This window comes from Quercus lobata, chromosome 9, assembly GCF_001633185.2.
Source record: "Quercus lobata isolate SW786 chromosome 9, ValleyOak3.0 Primary Assembly, whole genome shotgun sequence".
Lineage (NCBI taxonomy): Eukaryota > Viridiplantae > Streptophyta > Magnoliopsida > Fagales > Fagaceae > Quercus > Quercus lobata.
Window position 1 is genome coordinate 35,294,161 of NC_044912.1, and position 16,766 is coordinate 35,310,926.

Sequence of the window (16,766 nt, forward strand, 5' to 3'; positions counted from 1 at the left end):
CATGGGCCAACATTAGACACCATTCCCACAAGCCTTTCCGCCCCAACAGTCAAATGTGAAACCCCTAGCAGTGACCCAAAAGGCCCACAAGCAACATGGAAAAGATTAATACGTAACCCAGAATTAGGTCCCCAGGAGGTGTGCATGACAGACTCTGCCTCTCGCAGAGAACACTTTGAAACAGAGGAACTGCGACCAACAAAAAGACAAGCCTTGGTTGCCGACGATGACTACCCTCTTCCTGCAACGGTGGTGGCTGTTGATCAGCCCCGCCGAACCCAATGAATTGCATAAGTTGGAACTGCCGTGGGTTGGGGCAAACACGTGCAGTTCTCGAACTCACCGAATTGGTGAAAAAACACTCCCCAACAATGGTTTTCCTCATGGAAACCAGAGCTAAGGATGACTTTCTGAAGAGGCTTTGCACAAAGCTTCAGTTTGACAAGTGGTTCATTGTACCAAGGATCAACACAGGGGGTGGCCTAGTTCTATATTGGAAAAGCGAGATTGACCTTCATGTACTTAACTCTACTCCGACATTCATCGACGCAGTAGTCAACCCAGGTTTGGATGACGCCTGGCGATTTACAGGTTTTTATGGGAACCCTGTAACAGCCAACCGGGAACATTCTTGGGCACTACTTAAACACCTCTGCCTACAAATAGACCTCCCTTGGTTATGCGTAGGCGATTTCAACGAAATTGTCAAAGCGGAAGAAAAGATGGGAGGTGCAAGCAGACCGGAGAGACAAATGGTTGCTTTCAGGGAAGCGCTGGATTTTTGTGGTTTAAGGGACCTTGGTTTTGTGGGGTCTCCATTTACATGGTGCAATAACCAATTCGATGGGGTAGTAACGTGGATTAGGCTTGATAGGGGAGTAGCCACACCATCATGGTTTCAACTTTTTCCAACTGTTCGAGTTCACCATATTGCCGGATCCTTGTCAGACCACTCACCTTTATGGGTGTGTTCTGATGATGAAAACATTCGCTTCTATAAAAAAAGGCGGCCTTTTAGATTTGAAGCAGTATGGATGCGAGATGAGAGTTGTAATGGAGTTATTCAAAGAGCATGGGAGAGTAACACAACAGGTTCGCCAATGGACAAGCTGACACAGAAAATAGATGGGTGCCGAACAAAATTACAAGTTTGGAGTAGGATGCACTTCGGTAATATCCGCAGGTCACTGGCTGAAAAGAAAAAACTTCTTGCTAAGGCAGAGGCAATCTCAAAGCTGGGAGGAAATCATGAACAAGTAAGGATTTTAAGGGGTGAAGTTTATGAACTAATGATTAAAGAAAATTGTTTGTGGCAGCAAAGATCAAGGGTGGACTGGTTGAAGTCAGGGGACCTTAATACAAGTTATTTCCACAGCCGAGCAACTCACAGAAACCGGCGGAATTTTATCTCCAAGTTAGTGATGGATGATGGTGCAAGTGTGGAGGATGAGCAGAAAATTGGAGAGGTGCTGGTTGACTATTTCAAGAGCATTTTTACTTCGGCAAATCCTTCAAATTTTGATACCATTTTGCAAGGAATTGATCCCAAGGTCACTCCATCAATGAATGCCGAACTCACCAAAAGCTTCACGGCAGAGGAGGTTGAGCAAGCTCTCAAACAGATGAAATCCATGACTGCGCCAGGCCCAGATGGTATGCCACCCTTATTTTATAAATCTTATTGGAATACTGTGGGTTCTAATGTTATTAGTGCTACTCTTTCAGTCCTAAATTCAGGTACCATGCCGCCACATATCAACCACACCTTTATATCCTTAATCCCAAAAATAAAAAATCCAGAAAAAGCCAAGGATTTCCGCCCCATTAGCCTATGTAATGTTATCTATAAAATCATATCCAAAACCATAGCCAACCGCCTTAAAAAAATCCTCCCAAAACTGGTGTCTGAATCCCAAAGCGCCTTTATGTCAAATCGCCTCATATCAGACAATATCCTTGTTGCTTTTGAAACACTACACCACTTAAAAAATAGACGAAGAGGAAAAACCGGATTCATGGCCCTTAAACTTGACATGAGCAAAGCCTATGATAGGGTTGAGTGGAATTTTTTAGAAAAACTTATGGCAAAATTGGGGTTTGATGAGAAATGGATATCTTTGATTAGCACATGTATTCGATCTGTCTCCTTCTCGGTGTTGGTTAATGGGGAACCTCATGGTTTATTTCAACCTCACCGAGGCCTCCGCCAAGGAGACCTTATATCACCTTATCTGTTTAATTTATGTACAGAAGGCCTCCATTCTCTTATCAAACAAGCAGAAAATGATGGCTCAATTAGAGGTGTATCTCTTTGCAAAGATGGTCCCAAAGTCTCCCACTTATTCTTTGCTGATGACAGCCTCCTCTTCTGCCGAGCAAATGAGCATGAGTGCCAAGCTGTGCTGGAGGTTCTTGAGAAATATGAACAGGGTTCGGGGCAACAAATCAATCGAGATAAAACCCAGATTTTCTTCAGCTCAAACACGGAAACAACAATGCAAGAAAATATCAAAGGGCTGCTTGGTGTTTCGACTATAACCCAATATGAAAAATATTTGGGTCTCCCTTCACTTGTGGGTCGAGGTAAAAAGCAGAGTTTCAGCTATATCCGGGAAAGAATTTGGCACAAAATACAAGGATGGAAGGAAAAGTTATTATCACAAGCTGGAAAAGAAATCCTAATCAAGGCCGTGATTCAAGCTATGCCAACTTTTACCATGAATTGTTTCAAGCTTCCAAAGGTTTTATGCAAAAACATTGAAGCCTTAATTCGCAAATTTTGGTGGGGATACAAAGGGGAAGTGCGCAAAATTCATTGGGTTAGTTGGAATAAATTATGCTTACCAAAGAACCATGGTGGTTTGGGTTTTAAGGATTTGGAACGATTCAACCTTGCTCTCCTTGGAAAACAAGTCTGGTGGCTAAGTCACAATACTGACTCCCTCTTTTACAAAGTATTCAAAGCCAAATACTTCCCCAACTGTTCAATTTTTGATGAGGGGGTTAAGAGGAAGGGATCATATGCATGGCATAGCATTCTGTCAGCTAGAAGCATGGTTCAAAGAGGTTCAATTTGGAGAATTGGCAATGGGGAAAAAGTCCGCATCAGAGGTGACAATTGGCTCCCTGACCCGTACTCAAGACAAGTTATATCACCCCAAAAAAATTTCCCAAACTGCACTTATGTCTGTGCATTAATAGATGAAACGATCCCGTGTTGGTTGGAAGACAGAGTTCGTGATGAGCTCCTGCCCCATGAAGCTGAAGCTGTCCTCAGTATTCCTCTCAGCAAACGCAGGCCTGAAGATTCTCTTATTTGGCAGAGGACGAAGAATGGAGTGTACACTACTAGAAGCGCCTACCGTATGCTAGCAGAGATAGACACCCTGTCCAAACCGGGTCAGTCAAACCCAGTAGCAAGTAATGGTATCTGGAAGCAAATTTGGAGCCTTAATGTCCCTAACAAAATTAAACATTTTTTGTGGCGGGCTTGTGGCGAAGCATTACCCACAAAGAAGAATTTATGCAAACGAAAAGTCATCTGCAATGCTAGTTGTGAGAGCTGTGGGAAGGAAGAGGAAGACACCATCCATGCGTTATGGGAGTGCCAAGTCCTTAAGGAAATCTGGTGGGAGATTGATATTTGTCGAAGCAACTTGTTAACCTGATTCACTTGCTTCCGAGACCTCCTTACTGGAATTTTCCAAGTACAAGAACCAAACCAAGCAGAAAAGTTCGCGTATGTGGCCTGGGGAATCTAGACGAAGAGGAACACAGCTAGAATGGGACAAGTGTCCATGCCATACCAAAAAATCTATGCGGAAGCAATGGATAGACTGCAAGAATTCCATGCAGTGCAGGTTGAACAGCCCATAACAGACACAGCGGTTGAGCAACATCGATGGCGCCCACCTCCATCTCCTCTGCTCAAAGTAAATTTCGATGGTGCGCTTTTCATGGACTCGTGTAAGGCGGGCATCGGTGTAGTGATAAGGGATTCAGCGGGGAAAGTTATTTGGGCTCTGTCAGAAAGGATTCCATTACCCAAAACAGTAGAGGATGTTGAAGCATTGGCTTGCAGGAGAGCAATTGAGTTTGCACTGGAAAAAGGCTTGCAACAGGTTGTCTTAGAAGGAGACTCAGCTACTATCCTAAACAGCATTCTGGGGGGCTTGCCGTGCTTGGCACCTTATGGGAATATTATTGAGGATTCCATCATTTTGGCTTCGCAACTTAGTCACTGTTCTTTCTCCCATGTTCGTCGCAAGGGCAATGCGGTGGCTGATAAGCTAGCAAAATTAGCCAAGCATCTTAATGTACCCAAAGTTTGGTTGGACAATATTCCTAGTGATGTCAATTCCTTTGTAGTTATTGACAGCAATTCTGTTGAATTTTGAATAAAAGTACTGGACGATTTCTCAAAAAAAAAAAAAAATTTATGAGAAATGTATATTTTACAATATTTTTATAACAAATTTTAAATGAAAAATTATTGTTTGTTGTTACAAGTGAGTAAAAAAAATAATTTAAAGTTGTGAATTCAAATTAGAACTAATAATAATTTACCACCTATAATTTGTTATGAAAGTATTGTAAAAATGTTATAGACATAACACTTTTCTTAATTTATATTAAGGTAAAAGAAAAAAGGAAAATTTATATGAGAGGTGTTTGGTACCTCCTTTTTCTTTTTTCTTTTTTCTTTTTCTTTTTTTCATTTTACCTAGGTAATAGATTAATAAATTCTCAAAAAAAAAAAAAAGAAGAAGAAGAAAAGTGATAGATTAATAATATCTGTCTTATAATTACAAAATTTCACCTATAAGAGCACGTTTGGTAGACTACAACGGTAATTATATAAGAATGAGAATGAGTATTATAAAGGATAAAAAATGACATAATGTAATACTTATTATTATTTATTTGATTTTATTTTTCAAAAAAAATTATTCAAGTGCTAAAAACGGATGACCACTAATTTGTAGTAATAAAAAATATTTTGCTATAGTATTTTCAATAATAATTTTTAATTTTGAGTAAAATAAACGGTATCTAAATGCATATGATGTGTTTAATAACAAAGAAGCTAAAATAGTTATCAAGAAAACACAAAAAAAAGAGTAAATAAATAAATAAATAAATACTCTACATTAATGTATGTAAAGCCAAAATTGTACGAAGCTACTTTTGGCTTCAGCGATAAAAGTTTAAAATAATTTTTTAATACCTACTCGTAAAATATGATTGAATGACCCTGAATCCTAAAAAATGACCCTAAAACCTAAAAAATGACCTAAATAACCACGAAACCTAGAAAATTACCAAAATACCCTCAGAACAAAGAAAATGACCATAATGCCCCCGATACCTAGAGAACAAAATGTCCAATATAAATAAATCATAAAAAACCTAATAATATATCTAACTCTATATAACAAAATTATAGGAAGAGAGAGTTTGAATGATTTTATATTTATGAGTTATTTTTTTGTGCAACTAAAATTAATCTAAATATGTAAGTTATTTATATGCAATATACCATGACTATGTACAATCCATTACTAACTAGGTAATATATATATATATATATATTTAAACTAAAGCTTAGTATTTTTTTTTTTTAATTTAGAGAAAATTCAATTAGAATTAGAATCGGAATTTTCTTTTGCTAGCTTTCCATAAAAATAAAATTGTTTAGATTTTTATCGTTATTTTTTCTCTAAACTAATAAGCATATTTTTTATATTGTTTCTATTCAGATAATTTGTATACGAATATCTTAAACCTAAAATATTATAATTGAGCTGAATGATCTCATGCATCTATTCTCATTCAATTTAGGAGATACTATTAAACCAATCTATTCTTTTTATTTTGTGTTGTATTTAGTAGAATTTCACGTACAATGATTGTGAATTGATATTGTATATGTAGTATCCAATAGTGATTTTCAAAATTATATATGTAATAGCAAAGTAATGAGAAACTTGACTTAACTAATATCATGAAAATTGTAAGGAAAACCATTTTAGTATCTTTAAATGTCTTCTTCAAACTAATGTCCTATATGTTTAATAAGTAATAACCCAAGCTAACATCAATAGCACCACTACAATTCATTATTCTCGTGTGTAAGTATGGGTTACATACTAGTTTTTAATAATTGAGAATAAATCGAATTTGAAATATCCTACACCTCCAAAAGAAAAAGATCAAGATAGCCCCCCAAAACCAACAATCCTTGACAATTATAAATATACGTAATCTCTCTAATAATTAAAAAAGAAACCTAAAAAATGATCTCTCTCTCTCTCTCTCTCCCCAGTAAGTGATAATATTAACTTTAAAATATTCATTTTTTAGGATACTTTTTAATTTTGAGGTGGTTTCTAGGATAATTAAATTTCATCACAAGTGTAAATATCATTGTATAAATAAAATATTTTTTATATTAAAATAATTCTTGGTGTGTGGTCATTTGTTCTAACCATAGTTACAAATATGATAAACAATGATTTCGTTGCCAAAGCTTATATTTCTTTACTTTTATCGTTTGATTTTATAATTTGTACCTCATTTACTTTTATTTCCCCTATCCTTGTCTTGCATCACCACCTACTTTTTCAGTTATTTATTTATGAAACAATGATGTTTTTATTGACTAAAAACACAACCAAAATGCAAGGTAGAACACCCAAGCCATAGCAAAACTAAGATTGGCATTTGCAAATAAAAGTTTACAACAGACCCACTACAACAAAACAATAGGCTATGATAGCTTACACCCCTCAACAAAGTGCCATGATCTCAACAAATCAAGCTAAAACTGGCCACTCCTAAAACACAATCTACAACAAAACTTATACATTAACATCATCAAGCTATCACAATTTCTTAACACTACAGCAACATGTCACAACTGAGTAATGAAACAACAAATCCACCAGGCTTTGACAATAATAGAGCACCACAAGATATCCAGCAATACCAAGCTTTCAATAATTCTTCATCATAGGACGCATCAGTCTCTAGTTTGATAATGTAGTATACATTGCAGATTTGAGTCCTCATTTATAGCAAAGGATACAATTAAGCATTGAGTCACAACTGCATAGTTTGCTCTCAAATCTCCCTTGAACATCCTTCTTTAAAACAAAAGGTAGATATACAATTCCTTTAATCAAACATTTAAGATATAAGCAAGCTATACAAACAACAAAACACTAGCAGCTAAAAGCTGCAACACCTAAATAGAGCAATCAACAAACTAAATAGCAAATGAAACCATACTTAAGAATAATCAAACTTATTTTTACGATAACAGTAACAAGACTAAATTTGATAGCACCACTATCCACTTCTTAAATTGGTCATGGTTGCATATATTGAAGAAGATTAAAGAGAATCATGAGGTGGTCAAATTATAATTTGAGATCATACAATTTTATTGAAAGCATAGCAATGAAAACAATTGATTTAAAATGCCTTGATTCCAAATCCAAATCCAAATACTAGTTAGCTTAATCCAATGGTTTTTATTTAACCAAGTTCCGTGGACGTACATGATTGGCAACCCACATAATAGAAAATCCTTATAAAGATAAGTACCAATCCAATTAAAATCAATTTCTTTAGATTTACAGCAGGTTGGGTGTGGGGGTCAGGTGACCATCACACACATAGTATAATATTTAGGTTCAAACTTCAAAGGCCACTGCTTGGATTACCATTGAAGACAACCAATAATGTTTACTAACCTATACTAACTTGTCTCTGTTTCATAGGGACACCTGAACTCATAATCTGTGTACAATTGCTCAAAATCTTAGTAAAAAAACTCTTGCATCAAAATACACGGCTCACAGAGGCATTTCATCGAACAGTTAATTGCTTTACATGGTTATTTAATACAAAAATTTACATTTCAGTTAGACCAACCTTGAATCTAAAAAACATAAAATCTCTAACAATTTCTTAACAAAACTATACCAGCCTAAGCACCAAACCTCAATAAAATTGCCACTCCCAGCCTTACCAATAGATATAGAACCGCATGGACAAATCCAAACAAAACAAAATAAAATACCCATGAAAATTTTACCAAAATAAGCCAAAGACTTTACCTTTTTGAAATACCAAAAGCAAAAATTGATAATACCAGTTGATTGACCAAGGGATAAAATTGATAGTTCAAAACTGAAGGTGCAAAGTACAGTGGACTATTTCTAACTCATTCTAGTAATTTAATCACCATTTACAACAATACAATTATACAACTGATACAATCTAACCAAAACAATCAAACACAAACGCAAAGAATATATGTACATGTATATGTGTATACCTTGCCTGTGTGCAGCGTTCTATAGCAAACCAAATTCGTTGGTTTGAAGCTAACCAGGGGTCCAAGCCTGCGACCTAGTGTACCCGGAACCTGTAAAATTTGACACAAAAATCAACAAGATCTAAGAAACACCCAACAAACACACAAAGGGCAAAAACATTAAAAAAAATAAAAAATAACAGAAATTTAGTACCACTTTCAACCTTAAGATTTTGATAATTTCTTGGTCAAATAAAAGAAAAAAAAAAGATGTTAAAGTTTGTATTTTTAATATTTTTATAGCTACAGCTTTGAAAATTTGTATCACTGACTCGTACAAGTAGCTCTTGGAATTCCCAGCTCATAGAAGAATTTCATCAAACACTTTGCATTTCCACTAGTCCAACCTTGAACTCCAAAAAAGAAATCAACAATTTCTTATCAAAACTAAACCAACCCAGTTCTCATCCTTACAGCAGATACAGACCCACAAAAATTCAGAAACAAATCAAACAAAACCCACAGAAAAATCATAAACAAATCAAACGAAACCCCAAAAAAATCAGAAACAAATCAAACAAAATCCACATACAATTCTTAAACAAATCGAACGAAACCTACAGAGCACAAATAAACCCAGACAATCCTATCAATATTTTGTTATTCAGATATACAATTGATGGAAGAGACTGAATCCATGGCATCCAAACAGACCACTAGAGTTTTTCCCTAACTTCAACAAATAAAGAGGAAAACGGTTAAGAATCAAAATCCCTAAATGAATGCTATAAGAAATTTAGACTCTAGTTTGTAAAGACACAAGATAGCAAAAAATAGATTCAGTGATTTAACCAAGAACATCAGTGATGAGGGTTGGAAAGAAGAGACGACAAAAGAGAAGAACCCACAAGAACCTGGAGGTATTGTGCATATCAGATTCCTTCAGCCATTCAAAATAGTAAGTTAGGCACGTTTTCAAACAATTAAGAAAACTAACATCTCGAGTTTTAGAAACTCGAGATCCATATTATAACTCGAGTCTAAAAGACTCGACTCGCGAGTGTGAAAATGCCACATAGATCTCGAGTCTTTAAAACTCGATTTCCATGAAAAAAATTTCACCTATAGTGGCGTTTTTAAGCCTTACAGTGACGTTTTAAAGCCCTATAGCGGCGTTTTTCTGCAAATTTTTTTTATAAGTACAGGTTTAGGGGGTTCTATAGTGGCGTTTTTAAGCCCTATAGTGACGTTTTAAAGACCTATAGCGGCGTTTTTTCTCAATTAATGGAAATCGAGTTTTTAAAACTTGATTTTCAGCCTGATTTTTTTCCCAATTTAACTTAATCCACTTACAAATCGAGACTTAAAAACTCGAGTTTTATCTTGGAACTCAAGTTTTAGACACTCGAGATGCTAGTTTTCAAAATTGTTTTGAAACGTGACAATTAACTAAATTTTTTAATATTTATTGTTATTTAGAAAAAAAAATTCCAAGAACCTGCTTCAGATCAGAAGCGGTGCGAGAGAGAAGAAGAACCATATTTTTTTTTTTGGTTTTATATATTAACTTGACTGACCGGTAACTGATATACTATTAAAATTATACAAACGGCTAAGATTAAAACAAGTAAATCTAATGGCTAAAACTTATGTAGGTACCGTACCCCCTAAAAAACAGGGCCAAAATGGCCAACTGGCCCTAAAATCCTAAGTATATAGTTAGTTGGCTTTGTTTAGAAACATAATAGCTTACTAGCATCTCGAGTCTCAAAGACTCGATTTTGGCCTTCAAAATCGAGCCTTTGAGGCTCGATTTGTAGCTCGGATCAACTCTGATGTGGCAGAGGTGCCACTTGGCATCCACATGGAAATCGAGTCTCTAAGACTCGATTTCTAACGCCTATGACTAACACCAACTCAGACCAAACACCAGAGCATCAGAGGAAAAACCCAAACACCAGAGCATCAGAGGAAAAACCCAGAGAAAAAAAAGAAGAGCATCAGAGGAAAAACCCAGAGAAAAAAAAAAGAAAAAAAGAAAAGAAAACCAGAAACAGAAAGGGAGAGAAGATCGAGATCGGAGACCAGGCGCGCGCGGCATGACCAGAAACTGACCAGCGACCCAGGCTCGCGCGAGACCCAGGCGGCCTGGGGCTCGCGCCGGCCAGCGTCGCACGCGGCCAGGGGTCGCGCGCGGCCTGGGGCTCGTGCGAGCCTGGGTCGCGCGTGGCCTGGGGCTCGCGCGAGCCTATGGCCGCGGCGCGACCCAGGCTCGCGCGAGCCTCTGGCCGCGCGCGACCCAGGCTCGCGCGAACCCCAGGCCGGCGCGCGACCCCTGGCCGCGCGCGACGCTGGCCGGCGCGAGCCCCAGGCCGCGCTGGTGAGTAGCGGTGAGTTTCTCTTTCTCTCCCTCCCTCTGATCTGATCTGATCTGCGTAGAGGTAAAGTTTCTTAAATTGGTTTTGGGTATTTCTGGCACGTACAGACTTAGAATGTTTTAAAAAAATTTTGGATTAGAAATCGAGTCTCTAAGACTCGATTTCTATGTGGATGCCAAGTGGCAACTCTGCCACATCAGAGTGGTCTAAGCTACAAATCGAGCCTCAAAGACTCGATTTTGAAGGCCAAAATCGAGTCTTTGAGACTCGAGATGCTAGTAAGCTATTATGTTTCTAAACAAAGCCAACTAACTATATACTTAGGATTTTAGGGCCAGTTGGCCATTTTGGCCTAAAAAACAGAAAGGGAACAGGAGACTGACCCAAAGCTATTAAAGAACACTTCTTTCTATTTTTTTTAGTCTTATTCTTTTCTCATTCCCGTTGCTCTCCTTCTCTAGCTCTCTCCTCAGATCAGCTCTCAAGACCCTGAAACTTCTCGAGCCCCTCTCGAACCCTCTCGAACCCTCTCAAACTCATTCTCAAAGTAATAGCAACAGTAACATTGTATTTCTCTCTCTCTCTGTTTCGTTTCGAAAAAAAAAAAAAAACCCAAACAAAACCAAAAGCCCGTCGATCTCTCGCAATCTCTCTGGTTTTGGAGATGGAGAATTCGGAAGCGAGGAGTTCCCAACGCGTCCGAGTCGCGGTTAGTATCAGGCCAGATGACGGTACGGATTGCATTTCAGTGGTTCATGGTGAACCTCTGCCTCAGGTACTTGATTTTTTAAAAATTAGTTTTAATCTAATTTGATGATATGTGTATGATTTAGCTTGAAATTTGGTGTTCAAAATTAGGTGCAAATTGGTTCGGAGTCCTTCACCTTCGACTATGTTTATGGTGGTAGTACTGGCTCGCCTGCTTCTGCATTATACGGTGATTGTGTTTCTCCTCTTGTGGATGCACTATTCGATGGTCGTAATGCCACTCTTATTGCATATGGCCAGGTATAACTTTTTATTTTATCTTATAGAGTTAGAACACTCGAAAATATGTTTTGATACATTGCTGAGTTTACTCTGTTTATGTTTTTTAAGACGGGGTCGGGGAAGACGTACACCATGGGGAGTAACTATTCAGGGAAGGGAAGTAATGTAGGAGTCATACCTAAAGTAATGGAAGACATATTCCAGAGAGTCGAAGTGATGAAAGATTCAAGAGAATTTGTTATTAGAGTCTCATTTATTGAGGTAAAAGAAATACTTCTACTTAGCTTGTTTCGTTTTGTTTCCTTTGCCTCACTACTTGATGTGGTATGATGTGATGACAGGTACTCACGAATAAAGTGTATGATTTGCTAGATCCAAATTTGCGTGCAAGGGTTTCCTTACAAATTAGAGAAATTGATGGAGGAACAACAGTTGCTGGAGTCATTGAGGCAGAAGTTAGGACAGAAGAAGAGATGGCAACACATCTATCTTGCGGTTCCCACTCTCGTGCCACTGGGAGTACTGATATGAATGACCAATCAAGGTGAAAATTTCATAGTGATATATATTTTTGAAAAGTGTTGCCAATGAAAATCTCTAGCTTTGTAGTTTTGAATGAACACTTCATAATTTGAACTGTTGCCATACTTCATTATGTTGAAAGTTATATAATTTATAATGTTGAACTTCATGTTAACTTTTTGTACCGTTTTCCAGTGGCTCACATGCTATCTTTACAATTACTATGGAGCAAAAGAATTTTGCACACAATGAAGACATTGGTGATGACATCATATGTGCAAAACTGCTTCTAGTGGATCTCGCTGGTAAAGGTAGAGACTTGGTCTTGGGGTTTCAATCTGTTACAAAATGGTTTATAAGATAGTGGCAAGATGAACATCTATAGCTTTGTAGTTTTAAATTCTAAAATAGCCATCTATTGTGAATGTGATATATGGAATGAAAAGTATGTTTCATCATTTAAATTGGAGTTTTTCCCATTTGTGTTTGTTTTAATAGTTTATTTGATGTAGGAACTTCTATCAATGAGGATTTATTGGCACTTGGCAAGGTGATAAGTGACTTGGGAGGTAAAAGGAAGAGGAAAGAAATACGTCACATTCCGTATCGTGATAGGAAGTTAACCCACTTGTTACAGGCAAGTGAATAAATATTTATTTTTCTTACTTAAATTGTAAGTATAATTTCTTAGAATTTGCTTGTACCAATGAAATTGGATCTGGTCATGGATTAGCACATTATATTTTACATAACACAAGAACACATAGTAAGAAGGTGTAATATGGAGACTGCCATAAGTACCAAAATAATGGAATAAGGGTTATTATTAACATTTTTTGGTATTTAAAGTGAAAATTTGACTGATTGTAAAAAATTCTCTCATGATTGTTTATTGAAATTTGAATCTGTAGGATTCTCTTGGAGGAAACAGCAAAACGGTTATGATTGGTATGTGTCAATATACTTATTCAAGCATCTTAGATCTTTCTTTCTTGTAATTCCTCCTTTTTATTTTTAATGTTAACAATGTTTTGTATTGATTGAAGCTTGTGTACGTCCTGCCAACGCAAATCTTAAGGAAACCCTGAGCACATTGAAGTATGCAAATCATGCTCGCAACATTCAGAACAAGGCAGCTGTAAGTATTCTCTCAACATACTTTATTGGTTCAATCTACTGTTGAACTGTGTTTGTGGGCCTCTTAGATCCCATCTTTCTTAGGGTCTGGTCATGGAAATGGTAGAGTGTAACTATACATACATACATAGATTGATAACTATACATACATATTCTTTCCTAGAAAGAGATTTTTCTCCATTATTAATTTGCTGTCCAAGAACTGTTTTGGTAACCACATTATCATTGAGTGCAGCATACTGAAACCGGGTAATTTCTCTCTAGTTGATTGCTTAAAAAATCAAAACAATATAAATTGAAGATATTAAATATAATAAAAAAGCAGATATTTGTCTAACAAAGTTGCCTGTGTATAGTTGGCTGTCGTTTTTATCATCATTGTATGTTACCTTTAATGTGCTTAGGTGTAGGGCTTTCACTGTTATTTCATACTTTTTTTTTTTTATAATTACATGCCAGGTTTTGCCACAAAAAACAAAAAAAGCTTCTATGTCTACAAAACGTTGCATTGACTGTAGAGAAAAGGACTCAGAAATAAGAGATAAGGACTCAGAAATAAGAGATTTGAAGGAAAAGGTTCTGAAGTTGGAGATGGACAAAGCAGAACTTATACGTTCACTGGTAAGTGCATTACGGTACCTCTAATCTGACCATGAGTAATATATCTTGGGAGAGGGAAAAAACAAATAGTGATACAATCTACATATATACATAATCTATTGGATTTGGGTGGGCCATCTATTTCATTAAATTGGATTTGGATCTATATAGCTATACTTATTAAGTGACATCATACGTTGTTAAACTATCCTTTTGACTTTCTTGGACATGGTTGTCTGTTATTTTTCTTCTTATTATTATTATTTTTTTTCTATTCTACTTTGCAATAGAATGTCTCGAAGAAAAGGAGAATGGCAATGGATGGGGACCTAAACAATGAAGGGCATAAGAATGACTTGCGCAACCAGGTAGGCGCACCCTTCTCTTCTTTTTAACAATCAACCAAAAATAGTTTGCTTTTTTTTTTTGGTATTTTACTTGCTGAATTATGCTATACATGATTTCCAGTTACATATTATTGGTTAATTGTTTCTATTGCTGTTCTTTTTTATTTTTATTTTATTTTTTATTTTTTTTAATTTTTTTACCATCAGCCAAAAACTGTTTGCTTCTTTTCTTCTTCTTCTTTTTTTTTTTTTTTTTTTTTTTTTTTTTTTTTTTGTATTATTTTACTGGCTGAATTATTCTATACATGATTTTAGGGCTACAGGAGCTCCTCTAGATCAGAAGACATGGATACATCTGAATCAGAATATTTGGATGATTCGGATGATGATGATTGGCCACAGGAGCTCCTCCATTGCAGCTCTTGCAGTAAAAACTCTTCTTGCAAAACAGTGAGATGCACATGCCATGCTTCTGGATGTAGTTGTGGGACTTTGTGTGCTTGTTTACCTAGTAAGTGTGCCAACCGCAGTTGAAATGGAGCTGGTAGCTGCACAAATTGAAGAATGGGATGAAGAAAGTTCTGTTCCGCTAGCCCATGTCTTGCATATTTTTGGATGGGGCAGTGAAGTAGAGGCACAGATCAATGCAATTTTATTTGAAAGTGCAATCCGTTCATCTGAATTTTCTCCTGAATTACTATCTAGCATTCCACATATTCCTTGGGAGGTGCCACCTGAGGAAGTTAAAAGTAGAAGAGATCTTCGAAATTTGTGCATATTTACTATTGACCCTTCCACTGCCATTGAACTGGATGATGCTCTCTCTATTGAAAAATTGTCCAATGGCAATTTCAGAGTAGGAGTCCACATTGCGGATGTGTCATATTTTATTTTACCGGACACAGCCATCGAGATAGAAGCACAAGTTGGATCAACAAGTGTCTATCTGTCACAATACAAATTACCAATGTTGCCCCCAATGTTTTCAGAGAATCTGTGTTCTCTTAACCCTGGAGTAGACAGACTTGCATTTTCTATTTTTGTGGACATCAACTATGCTGGGGATGTTGTTGACCATTGGATTGGCCACTCTGTGATACAATCTTGTTGCAAGCTTTCATACAAACAGGCTCAGGACATTATTGATGAAATAAGTAATGTGGATAGTTCTAATATCACTGAAAATGGGAATCCCCAGTTGTATGGCCATTTCAAGTGGCCTGATGTTGTTAGATCTGTTAAAAGCCTTCATGAAATCTCCAAAATTTTGAAGGAGAAGAGATTTAGTGATGGGGCTTTACGTCTGGAGAGCTCCAAAGTTGTTTATCTATTTGATGATCATGGTATTCCATATGATAGCATGCTTTGTGGACAGAAGGAGTCAAACTTTTTGGTTGAGTTTATGCTTTTGGCAAATAGGACAGCTGCGGAAATCATATCTAGAGCTTTTCCTGATAGTGCATTACTGTGGAGGCATCCTGAACCAAATATGTGGAAGCTCAGAGAGTTTGAAGCATTTTGTTGCAAACATGGTTTGGAATTGGACACTTCTTCTTCTGGTCGGTTTAATCAGTCGCTGGAGCAAATCAGGGAAAAGCTCAAGGATGATACTGTGCTGTTTGACATTCTGATCTCATATGCTTCGAGACCAATGCAAGTGGCTACTTACTTTTGTAGTGGAGATCAGAAAAACGGTGAAAATGATTGGGGTCATTATGCACTGGCTGTTCCTCACTACACTCATTTTACTTCACCTCTGCATCGGTATCCTGATATTATAGTGCACCGGACACTGGCTGCAGCCATAGAGGCTGAGGAGTTGTACTTGAATTATCGAGGATCTCTGCCAAAAGTTAGCAGGGGAGAGAAAGTAGCAAGAAGATGTTTCACTTGTATTCATTTTGATAGAGATACTGCGGAATCCCTGGAAGGTAAGAAAGCACTGTCAGCTGCAGCAGTAAAGCATGGAGTTCCCTGCTCTGAATCACTTGCAGATGTTGCTGCTTATTGCAATGAAAGAAAGCAGGCTAGCAGTCATGTGAAGGATGCCTGTGACAAGCTCTACATGTGGGTCCTGCTAAAGAAAAAAAAGGTATTTTTTATTCTTCCTTCAGCGCAATTTTAATTTGCAGTCCTCTTTCGTTAACCTTTAAAAACAAATTATTACCACTGGTGGATTGTGATTGTGGAAAGATATTAGTGCATCACTAAGGTGCTACATTGTCCTACATTAAATGCTGCATTCACTTTGGGATTTGTTATCTATGTCTGCTTTTGTCATACCTCCTGCCACCATACTCTGTATTTACATATTTCATATCATATACTTGCATCATGATTTTTGTTATCTTTAACTTGAATTCCAATGTGTGTGTGTATATATATAGATCCTTAGTATTTGGCAGGAATGCTACAACCAAGTACCCTCACTATGTGAAATGTGTTCACCCTCATTCTCTTCATGGGTAG

At 37.0% G+C, this 16,766-nt stretch overlaps 2 protein-coding genes and 1 long non-coding RNA gene across 4 annotated transcripts; 2 read left to right on the top strand and 1 right to left on the bottom strand.

Annotated features, from left to right (window-relative positions):
• Positions 1 to 6,702: 6,702 nt before the first annotated feature.
• Positions 6,703 to 9,875, bottom strand: LOC115958963. 2 transcript variants are annotated; one of them, XR_004084733.1, is made up of 4 exons: positions 9,822 to 9,875; positions 8,656 to 9,237; positions 8,345 to 8,434; positions 6,703 to 7,145 (listed from the first exon to the last, which is right to left on the bottom strand). It is a non-coding gene; the product is annotated as an uncharacterized LOC115958963 (long non-coding RNA). The 2 variants fall into 2 exon arrangements; XR_004084732.1 differs by having other exon boundaries at positions 8,345 to 9,237.
• Positions 9,876 to 11,147: 1,272 nt separating this feature from the next.
• Positions 11,148 to 14,913, top strand: LOC115960370 (kinesin-like protein KIN-4C). The gene is made up of 11 exons (XM_031079239.1): positions 11,148 to 11,476; positions 11,560 to 11,709; positions 11,800 to 11,952; positions 12,033 to 12,235; positions 12,409 to 12,524; positions 12,726 to 12,850; positions 13,125 to 13,161; positions 13,260 to 13,351; positions 13,810 to 13,971; positions 14,241 to 14,318; positions 14,613 to 14,913. The coding sequence occupies exons 1-11, from the start codon at positions 11,366 to 11,368 to the stop codon at positions 14,829 to 14,831; spliced, it is 1,446 nt and encodes a 481-aa protein (XP_030935099.1). The 5' UTR covers positions 11,148 to 11,365; the 3' UTR covers positions 14,832 to 14,913.
• LOC115961655 (DIS3-like exonuclease 2) lies at positions 14,833 to 16,422 on the top strand. The gene has a single exon (XM_031080593.1). It carries the CDS (start codon positions 14,833 to 14,835, stop codon positions 16,420 to 16,422), a length of 1,590 nt encoding a protein of 529 aa, XP_030936453.1.
• Positions 16,423 to 16,766: the final 344 nt, after the last annotated feature.